Below are 11940 nucleotides of genomic sequence, written 5' to 3' on the forward strand. Positions count from 1 at the left end.
CAAGTGTGTGACATTCTTCCTACCTATTGTGTTGGTTTTCAGTTCTTTTGAATGAATATTTATCTTTTGCCAGTATGCATGGATTTGCACTACATGTGTGTCTGGTCCTCACAGCAATCAGAAGATGGTTTCACAACCCCTGAACTTATAGTAATGGATAGTTGTAAGCCCCCATGTAAGTATTGGCAATTGAGCCTACCTGTCTGCAAGACCAGCAAGAGCTCTTAAATGCTGAGTCATCTCTACTGTCCTATGTTGTTTATGATCAGCATTTACATTGCTAATCTTTGCATTTGCTCATTTGTAACTATAAACATGCATTCCCTTTTAGCAAGATTTTATTATTGTTATAGTTTAAACTGGTTTCTGGAAGATGAAAACAGAGCTGGAGTATATGCATAATTCTTTGTAGGAACTTCCATAAAAACCTGGGAGTTCTTTCTACCATTTTTGTACAATTTATTTTTATGGGGGAGACAGGGTCTTACTAATATGTAACTGGCTATCCTGAAATTAACTGCATAGGGCAGAATGGCATACAATTCAACTAATTTCACCTTTCTTTTGCCTCATGAGTGCTGGGATTATAGGCATGAGCCAATGCACCAAGCTTGCCCATCTTGTTTATAGTTAGTAAGTGTTCATTCAATTTCTCTGATGTGTACTTTGATCTGTTTGCTTGCATCTCATTTTATATCTGTTAATAGGCATTTCTCCTGCAAGGCTATATCCTAGACAAAGTGTGAAGAAATGACAGAGGTGAACCTAATTGTTCATTTTTTTTTTCTAAAATGAATTGATGATTAGAATGTCTGTGTCTTGGAATAAGTGTGGGGAGTCCCAGAATTATACAAATATATTGTCAAAGAAATACACATTAGCATGCTGTCAGTATCACACTTTCTGTTGTATGGGATATTTTAGATTGCAGTGACCTATGATGATGTGCATATTGACTTCACTTGGGAGGAGTGGACTTTGCTGGATTCTCCCCAGAAGAATCTCTACAAAGATGTAATGTGGGAGACCTACAGAAACCTCACTGCTATAGGTAAGACTGAATTTTTCATCACATTTTAAAATAAGGGGACAATTGTTCTTTGGTTATTAATACTCTTCTGTAATTCTGATTGAGAAATGAGAAGAATGAGGTGAATAAATCTGGCATGGTTCTAAAATTCACTGAAGATAGTAACTTAAATTTTGCACAGTTTCCCATAATATATCATACATTTTCTGGTACTGTATTTTAGGTTGCAGTTGGGAAGATCATAATATTGAAGAACATTGTGAAAGTTCTGGAAGAAATGGAAGGTAATTTTCATGTGCTAGGTGAACAAATGAGCCTATGGAGAAATTGTAATGTGTCCCAGAAGTTTTAAACAGAAGCAACAATGTAAATAAGCACAGTTTAAAGTGTACTGATGATTGTTAAATTCTCACAAAACCAAATACCTCAATGTCAGGGAGCTGATATGTGTTTGCAAGGCATTGCTCTGAGAAAGAACACAAGGAAACAATGCCTTAAATATCCCCATTTGAATTACAGCTCCATGATAGCTCTGCTGTAGATCAGCCAATCTGTTTAATTTTATGCCAATCGGATATTGCAAAAGGAATATGTGTTGAATAGGTAATAAGTATATATTGAAAATGTTCTAATAAGCAAATAGTTCAGAGTAAATGAGTGTTACTCATATACTTGTGATTTTTCTAAGTTTAGGGAGAGGGTTAGTTTATGAGAGTCAAGAAAGTTGTGGTGGAGAATCATTAATCTCTATACCACATGTCTTTGAGGAAGAGAAAATCAAGCTGTGTGGATGCAGTGTGGAAACTTTGTTTGTTAGTTTTCCTTTATTAGTACATCATATTTCACTCTGAATAAAAGCCACGTGAGCAGAGGGATAGATATGGAAGGAAGCAATATAACTCTGTCTTAAAACAAAACAATTAGAAGATATGTAGTAGTCCCCACTTCGAGTAGAATTTTTGAATGTGATGCAAGTTTAAAATTAATTGGTTTTCCAACTTCATTGAGAATACATAAACAAAATTACACTGCAGAAAAGCCCTATGAGTATTGGAATGTATAAAAATGTCTGTTTGTCCTGCTTTGCAAATGTAGTAATGACTCTCACTATTAGAAAGTTTATGAATGTAATAAGTATGTTAAAGCTCTGAGTTCTTCCAGTTCTCTTTAAACATGTGAAGAATCTCATATAGAATAATGATGCTACAAATATAGACCCTGTGATGAAGACTCTTATCATTACAGATACCTTCAAAGACACAAAACATACCTAAATGAAGGGGAGCAGTATGAGTGTACACTTTTAGATCTTATTTGTCTTAAAAATTAGACCAAATTGTAAAATTAACTCATATAGATATAAATATTCATCAGTGTACTGAATATGATAAATCTTTTACATGTGCTAAGTATCTTTACAGGTTCAAAAAATGTCATAGTGGAGAGAAACCCTGTGAATATATTCAATGTGCAAAAGCTTTTTCACAACACAGTCATCTTCAAATGCATGAAAGAACATTTTCTGGGGAGAAACCCTACAAATGTAATCATTGTGATAAAGACTTTGCATATGCCACTAGTCTCCAACTACATGAAAGAACACATACTGGAGAGAAACCCTACAAATGTAATCAGTGTGATAAAGACTTTTCACGATACAGTGATCTCCAAATACATAAAAGAACACATACTGGAGAGAAACCCTACAAATGTAATCAATGTGATATAGCCTTTGCAAGTCATAGTCAACTCCAAATACATGAAAGAACACATACTGGAGAGAAACCCTACACATGTAATCAATGTGATAAAGGTTTTTCACAATATGGTAATCTTCAAATTCATGAAAGAACACATTCTGGAGAAAAACCCTATGAATGTAATCAATGTGGTAAAGCCTTTACAAGTGCCAGTAGTCTCCGAACACATGAAAGAACACATACTGGAGAGAAACCCTACAAATGTAATCAATGTGATAAAGCCTTTTCACAACACTGTCATCTCCAAACACATGGAAGAACACATACTGGAGAGAAACCCTACAAATGTAATCAATGTGATAAAGACTTTTCACGACGCAGTCAACTCCAAATACATGAAAGAACACATACTGGAGAGAAACCCTACAAATGTAATCATTGTGATAAAGACTTTGCATATGCCACTAGTTTCCAGCTACATGAAAGAACACATACTGGAGAGAAACCCTACAAATGTAATCAATGTGATAAAGACTTTTCACGACGCAGTCAACTCCAAATACATGAAAGAACACATACTGGAGAGAAACCCTACAAATGTAATCATTGTGATAAAGACTTTGCATATGCCACTAGTCTCCAGCTACATGAAAGAACACATACTGGAGAGAAACCCTACAAATGTAATCAATGTGATAAAGACTTTTCCCGACACAGTGATCTCCAAATACATAAAAGAACACATACTGGAGAGAAACCCTACAAATGTAATCAATGTGATAAAGCCTTTTCTGGACACAGTACTCTTCAGATTCATAAAAGAATACATTCTGGAGAGAAACCCTATAAATGTAATCAATGTGGTAAAGCCTTTGTATGTACCACTGATCTCCGAAGACATGAAAGTATACATTCTGGAGAGAAACCCTACAAATGTAATCAATGTGATAAAGGCTTTTCACAACACAATGCTTTCCAAATACATAAAAGAAGACATTCTGGAGAGAAGCTCTACAAATGTAATCAATGCGATAAAGACTTTTCACGACATAGTTATCTACAAATACACGAAAGAACACATACTGGAGAGAAACCCTACAAATGTAATCAATGTGATAAAGACTTTTCAGAACACAATGCTCTCCAAATACATAAAAGAACACATACTGGAGAGAAACCCTACAAATGTAATCAATGTGATAAAGCCTTTGCATGGACCTCTAGTCTCCAAATACATAAAAGAGCACATACTGGAGAGAAACCCTACAAATGTAATCAATGTGATAAAGCCTTTTCACAACATATTAATCTTCAAAGGCACGAAAGAATACATTCTGGAGAGAAACCATATGAATGCAATCAATGTGGTAAAGCCTTTGCAAGTGCCAGTAGTCTCCAAAGACATAAAAGAATACATACTGGAGAGAAACCCTATGAATGTAATCAGTGTGGTAAAGCCTTTGCAAGTGCCAGTAGTCTCCAAAGACATAAAAGAATACATACTGGAGAGAAACCCTATGAATGTAATCAGTGTGGTGAAGTCTTTGCATGTGCCAGTAATCTCAGAGTACATGAAAGAACACATGCTGGAGCATAACCCTATAAATGCAATCATTGTTTTAAAGACTTTTCATGACACATACTGGGCAGAAACCCTACAAGTGTAATCAATGTGGTTTAAGCCTTTGCATGTGACAGTACTCTCTAAATACATAAAAGAACACAATCGGGAAAGTAACCATACAAATGTAATCAATGTGATAAATCCTTTTCATGACACAGTCATCATCAAATGCATGGAGAACACATTCTGGAGAGAAACCCTATGAATGTAATCAGTGTGGTAAAGCCTTTACATGAATCAGCAGTCTTTGAAATCATCAGAAAAAAATAATCATACTACAGAGATACCTAGAAAGGTAGTGAGTATGGCAAAGTTTTGCACTTCAGGTTAGTCTTTATTACAAGAGTAAAATTTCAGTGTGTAATTGGTATTTTAAAGTCTTTTCATTTTACAGTAGTCCTTGAGGACCTGAAAAAACTAATACTCAAGGAAATCTGACCATAAAGAGTTTGATAAGATCTTTATCCAACTGACTTAAATTCAGTTACACAAGTTTATTCTGGAGAAGAAATCTGACAAGTGTCACCAATCTGTTCTAGCATTATGATGTCTCTCTTTATTTTATTTGCACCCGCAAACTCATATGATGAAAATAACTATGAATTTCTCTCTTTATTTTATTTGCACCCGCAAACTCATATGATGAAAATAACTATGAATTTAAATCATGAGGTAACCCTTTTAAATTCCACAGTTCTCTTAAATTACATAAAATAACAATCCAGTTGTAAAATTTAATGGATGTGTATTAATGCCTTTTCTGTTGCTGTGATAAAACTTTATGTCTAAGTCAACTCATGAGTGAGCCCTTGGTTCTAGAGGGATATAGGATCACCATCAAAGTGGCATGGCAACAAGTGTCACACATGGCAGCTAAAGCAGGAAGCTAAGAACTCACATCTTCTACCTGCGGTATGAAGGTGAAAATGGGAACTGGAAATGGTATGTGGATGTGAACTCATGCTCAACCCCAGGGGCATCCTTCTTCCAGCAGGGCAAGCATTACCCATATCTTCCCAAATGATACTACCAACTGAGAAAGATTGATTTCTCTGACTTCAAGTTTACATGCCTGCTTTCTGTTTTATTAACCAGTTCACGATGAAGAAAAACTCTGTAAGTAAGCCTTTTGATGCTTCCACACCTGGGTTACAGGAATAAATGCTTACAAGAGAAAAACATTCTTGAGTGTAAATCTGATTGTTTAAAGATTTGTTTTAATTTTAATTATATGATATCATTGTTTCTTTTTGTGGGTATGTGCATTCTGGTTTCCAAGTTTAGGCCATTGGATCTTCTTTTAGCAGGAATTACAGGGAGTTGTTGAAAACCTGGCTTTACATCCTGGAAACTTCTCTTAACTGTTTGGCTATGTCTATCACCCTGTAAATATATCAAAGCTGTCATATATAATCTTGATGTCAGGAAATAGGAAATAATTCATACAACAGAAATATCCTATTCTGGTAAATGATTTGGTTAAGACTTTAGACATCACAATTATCTTCAGACTCACAAAAAAATCTTGTTTTATGTCTTTTTCATCATACCCTTGAAGGAAGTAATTTATTTACCATGTTGACTAAAGACAGGTGGGGGAGATCATTGCATCATGGGTTTCTATTTTGCCACATTTGAGATAGATACTAAAATGTGGTATATATGTGGCCAATCCATTTAATGAAGTTTTATTTTGTGGTTCTTATTTTTTTCTTTGATTTCTGTTCATCTTCTGTTGCACTTTCACTTAGTAATAGGTATTTTTCTGCTGCAATGTATAGAATGGGATGCCCATCATCTAAGTGGTCCACTGTTTATTTAAATATCAGGCAGTATGTGATTGTTGAAGTAAGTGTCTGTGAAAGTGTGATGCGTTGTTTTTCCTGGTTTTGTTTTTTGTATTTTAACAATTTCCCTTGAGATGTTGTTTATTATCCAGTCTGGCTTCAACGTCAGTAATTAGGGATATATTTGAACTCATTATCCTTAGTTGTCACCCTCCTGAGTACAAGTCCAAGGGTAGATGATGTACCCCCATGTATGTTGTTTTAGTAGCACGTTTAAACATATATTAATGTTAAAATGCTTAATAGAAGAGAATATAAGAAACATTAAATACCTCATGTGCATCCAAACAGCATTTTCATATATCTGGTAGAGATGTAATAATGTAGGAAAACAGCAGTCAACTGTGTATTTCACAACATTGTTTGATGTGCTATGGATATGAATATATTATTTGAAGTTTCACGTGTCTGCATGTCCCCATTAGTTATCCATCTGATATTTCATCTTGAAGTACTGCATTCTAAGGCAATTATCCAGAGATGCCAGATAATGTAATGGTAATGAGATTTATTTCAAAAGAAATTCTGTTGTGTGTGTGTCTGTGCATGTGTGTTATATTATGGTTTTTTGGGCTGTGACACATATGTGGAGACTAGAAGACAACTTCGTGGGGTGTCCTTTTTTCCTTATTCATATGGTGATCAAGATGAGGTTGCCAGTTAGGATGAGGCTGAGGGTACCTGGTTTGCAATCTGAGTTCAGACTGGTGTGAAAGTTTCTGGGATTCTCCCATCTCAGCCTCTGGATTGGCAGGATTTTATAGACATGGACCACCATGCCTGACTAGAGGAACTTGTCATCAACAAAATTAAAGCTTTCTTCAGTTGATAAGTGAACAAATAACTGAGAGGTTATGATATTTGCCAATTATAGCTCATTTCAAATAGCCAAATATAGATGATAAAATAGGTAGTCATCGAATTCCACCATAGATATTTAATTATGGACAAACATGATAAATTCATGGTTTATATTTCCTCAGAATCTGAAATCTGTCTATTTCATAATTTACCCCTTTAGTTTCCTATATGATGTGTTTTCATTGACTCTGACATTGGGTAGGAGATTCACTTTACAAAGATGCAAGCTTCTTCATTTCAGTACACTGTCTAGAATTCACCCCTGCTCCACAGGTGATGTACTAGTTTCAGCTTCCTAAGTGGCTGCAGTTACAGGCATGAGCCACTGTTCCTGTTTGCAAATTAACATTTGCATTGGCAACACCTTGTCTTATTTCCCATTTAGAATGGTGCAGAGTTGCTTTATTTTCTATCATAAGCGAAATGTTAATTTTATATTCTGATATAGGTTCAATTTAGTCATGACAAATACACAATTATAAAATTCTCGAGGTTTTTTTTTGGGAAACAATCCTCCCCCTTTTTTGGGTTTTTTGAGATAGGGTTTCTCTGTGTAACAGCCCTAGCTGTCCTGTAACTCAGTCTGTTGATCAGGCTGGCTTCGAATTCAGAGATCCACCTGCCTCTGTTTCCCAAGTGCTGGGATAAATGGTGTGTGCTACTACCATATGGCACAATCTCCCTTTTTTGTGAGTAGTACATGATTTAACAGTGTTGTTACTAATTTGATTTTGGACATGTTTCTTGAACAGTAAACATTTCATGTATACTTGCTGGCTAGCTATTGTCCAACTGACCAAATATGAATTGAGACAAATGGTTAGTAATAGTAGTTTTGCTAATTTATTGAGAAAGTAAAAGGTCCTCTGGAGGGTAGAAGTTCACTAGCAAGAAAGGAAGCACAAAAGCTCCTGACCACCTAAGGTCTCATTGATGTCCTCTTGTTTCTCTTTGTTCATTGGTCTTTGATGTGCATACATGGTTTATGCATGTCTACATGTGTGGGGGCATACCATTTGTACACAAAAGTGTGGAGGCCAGAGGTTGAATTTTGATCTTTGTCTTAGATGCTGTTCTCTTGACATGAGGGGACTAGAAAATGAAAACAAAAGCATTGTTCACTGCATGATGTTCCGGGACATGATGGGGCAAATGTGGACAACAAATATGGAGCAAAGAAGTGTATAGCTTTTTTATTTTTTAACTCTTATGTGGCCCACCACTCAGCTCCCAAATAATAATGATGGAGAAGTATTCTTACTTATGAATACCCAGCCTTCACTTGACTTATTTCTAGCTAGCTTTTTTTAACTTAAATTATCCCACCTACCTTTTGACTGTGGGTTTTACCTTTTTCTCTTCTATATTCTTTGTGTGTTTATGGATGCCTCCATTTTGTTTTATGCCATAGTAATCCAGAAGTCACATGTCATTTACATTTTATGAAACCATTAGTGAAGAAAATGGCCAAGTTGTGACTGACATGGCTGATTCCATTTTGAATAGTTCACCAGCAAATATGGGGGCAAACCACATGGTTCCTTTCTGTTCAAGATTATCTCAGCCCCATGGGAAGGTGAGCCCATTCACCATCAGGCACAAGTCCCTGCAGGATACACCCATCTCTCAGGTTAAATGTGCACTGTCACACCATTTTCTTTGAAAACACACTTTAGTTAGTTTAGGATGTTTTTAGGAGGAGATGTTGCCTATGGACTAGGCAAGTAGGCTCTAAATAGCAAAGGAATATAGGGAAAGAAGTCCATGGTCTTGGTCAGAGACAGTTGAGTCCATATGTCTTACAAAGTAATTTTAACTGTGGAAGCCAAGTATTGTCATCCAGGAGTTTTAACTTAGTTCCCAAACACAAGACGTTTCTTGCCCCAATTATCCCAGGTAAGCATGCTGTCAGCTGAGATCAGATGGTTTTGTCACCCTCCATATGGACTATAATTTAAAACTTCTGGAAAGAAAACTTGTTGAAAGAGTTCATTCTAATAAAACTTTGGTAGTTTTTTTGTGGCACTTTTACTCAGTAAAGCATTATCTCATGGCATCATCTAAGATAGTCAGACGTAACTCCACCAAAGAGACTAACTTCTTTACTTCCACTAGACCTCATCCAAGGTTTCTCAGACTGTCTCGGTGACTTCTTGGGGAAGGATACAGTGAACAATGCCATGTATGCAGAGGAAATATAGGGACTTAAACCCAAGTTTGAGGCCTCCCATTGTTCAATCTCCTTTGTCAGGGTAGGGTAGGTGATATTAACGAAGTCTGTAGTCAGAGTACTTGGCCCCTCCTCTCCTTAGGTGAAATATTTTCTTTCTTCAGTTTCTTTATCTCTTTCTGTCTCTTTCTTTAGAGCTCTTTCTACATAGATTGTTCTTAGTGTCCATTTATTGAGATTTCATGCACTCAAATTTCATGTCAAACACATGTTTCAACTCTCAGGATGATGTGACCAGCAAAGGGATACTATTTTCTCTCCCAAAGCATTTCTCATCTTTGCTCTGCATACAGATGGGTCATGTGTTCCCTGGTAACTTCCTGGTACCACTGTCACTGTGATGTCCAGACATTTCCATCCCTGGGTTTCTTTTGTTGAACTGCAGAGTTCCAGAGGCACAGGGCCACTTCAGAAGCTGTTGGGAAGCATTTATCCTGTGAGACCATCTGAGGTGGTTCCTTGGGTGAGCTATGTGTTCTTAGAGTAACCTGTGAATTGTTACAAATACGAGTCTGGACAAGGCAAACTTCTCTTGTTCAGGAGGGTGTGCTGGTGAAAGGGGATCTTACCTAGACAGGAACTGCACTTGATTTTATCCTAAGGAAAGTCGTGTCTGTGTCTTTTCTCCACTATCTAGAGTCAGACTTCACAGTCTTATTCATTATGTGAGTATGAAAACAGTTGGTCCATAGGAAAGGAAGGAGGAAGGCATACTGCTCTCAGGAAAGAAGAGTCACTGTTCCAGGCCATCAGATTCCTAGAATTCAGGCTTGGGGCTGGGAATAAACAATATTTTACTGAATGGAGGAAGTGTTAAGATTTGAATTCTCTCAATTCTCCTCTCTGTTAGTCCCGCCTATACTTCCTGCTGGCTACTGGCCAATCAGTGTTTTGTTTATTGACCAATCAGAACAACACATTTGACATACAGAACATCCCACAGCAAACTACTGAACGTGGAAATACCCCTAAGCAAGTGGCCCAGACTTGATAAGAGAGCTAGCTGAGCATGAGACCGTAAGCAGGCAAGAGAACACACCACCAAGCAATGTTTTGCAATGATTTTACCTTTAGTTACTAACCTAAATATATTTCGTGAGTTTCCTCAATGATTGGATGTGCCCTGGCAGTGTCAGCTAAGTAAGCCTATTTATCACCTCAGTTGCTTTTAATAAAAATATTTAATCATAGCAACAAAGAAACAATCTAGAACAAAAATTGGTACCCTTAAAATGAGGTTATTGTAATAATCTGAAAATGTATTTTTGAGGAATGCAGAAAAAAATATAGGACTTTGGATATCAAAAGCCATTGTAAGCTCTACACCAATCTTAATGGGCCATTCCAGAAGGAACTGGAAGATGAGAGGGCTAACAGTAAAAAGGGGAGGGGCTTTGTTGTACCCTGATTTGATATGCCATGCTGTGTTGACACCCATGGGAGGCCTGTTCCTTTCTGAATAGTAACAGAAACTGTAGTCAATGCGGGGAGGGGCAAGGGGAGGTGGGGAGAAGGGATGGAAGGAGAAAAGGGAGGGGAAACTGCAGCCATGATGTAAAATTAGTGAATAAATTTAATTAATAGAAAAATTAGGAAATCCAGATATGCTACGAAATGGGGAACTGGAAGCCACTGAGATTGAGAAAAGAAAAATACAACTATTTCTCTACAGAAACTCCCCAAACCAACAAATTTCAAGGGACTAAGAAGTTGCTATAGCCAATTTTCAGAATATAAAAATACATGAAAGTCTATCTCTTCCTGGAAAAAGAACAATGAATAATTAGATGTATAATTATTTTAAAAATACAACATAGACAGCACCACTGGAGAAAGACACAAACCTACAAATATATCATGGTCCTTTAAACAAAGAAGTACAAGATTTTAATAAAACAACAATAAGAATAAACCACAGCCCAGAACTCACGCTGTGTGCACTCTAGTACTCTGCTTTACCAGTCATACAAACGGTGTGTTTGTGGTGTTCTTCCAAAATTTGAGACTTACTTGATAACTCTGTTAATTCAAACATGGGAATGCTACCTTTTGTGATCACTTAGAAGCTATTTTATATGTTCTATGATTAATGGTTGTAATTTTGTGTCACAATGAGGTAAAGTAATACAAACCTTTAAAAACCAATTTTATGTTAACAGATTTTAAAAGAAAATGTGTATGATTTTTATTATAAACCTAAAGCAACTTGTTTTGTACCAATTGCTTTATAAGCCATAAGCACTTTTGAAAAACAGTTTTAATTCCATTTTTAGGTGTGTCTGTATGGATGGAAGAATGTCTTTCATGTGTACAGGTGACACCAGTTTGTCAGATTCCCTGCATCTGGAGTTGCAGGTGCATATGAGCCTCCAAACATGGGTATTGGATGTGAAAAGAGGTCAGCCCCAAGAAGAGCACACACTGAACCACCTATCCAGCCCCAAAGTACATTTCATGCAATAAACTAAAACTCATTCACATATTCACAATACAATAAAAGAACTAATTAAATGGGGATTCATTAGATGATCCTTATGAACATGATGAATCAATATTAAGATGTTGGACATATTCAATTTGCAGGATAAATTCAACACACTGAAAGAAAACTCCCAACTATTTATAAAAGAAAAGCTGTTTCTAAAACT

The 11940-nt window shown here is 36.4% G+C and overlaps 1 protein-coding gene across 1 annotated transcript in view; it reads left to right on the top strand.

The window, feature by feature from the left end:
• Positions 1–10811, top strand: part of LOC102913074 (uncharacterized) — a 28609-nt gene extending 17798 nt beyond the window's left edge. Inside the window, exons 2-4 of the mRNA XM_076573831.1 lie at positions 925–1051; positions 1254–1314; positions 2452–10811. Coding sequence (XP_076429946.1) covers positions 925–1051; positions 1254–1314; positions 2452–4327 — 2064 coding nt within the window. The 3' untranslated portion in view covers positions 4328–10811. The remainder of the gene's footprint in view (positions 1–924; positions 1052–1253; positions 1315–2451) is intronic.
• Positions 10812–11940: the final 1129 nt, after the last annotated feature.

Source organism: Peromyscus maniculatus, chromosome 6, assembly GCF_049852395.1.
Source record: "Peromyscus maniculatus bairdii isolate BWxNUB_F1_BW_parent chromosome 6, HU_Pman_BW_mat_3.1, whole genome shotgun sequence".
Taxonomy (NCBI): Eukaryota; Metazoa; Chordata; class Mammalia; order Rodentia; family Cricetidae; genus Peromyscus; species Peromyscus maniculatus.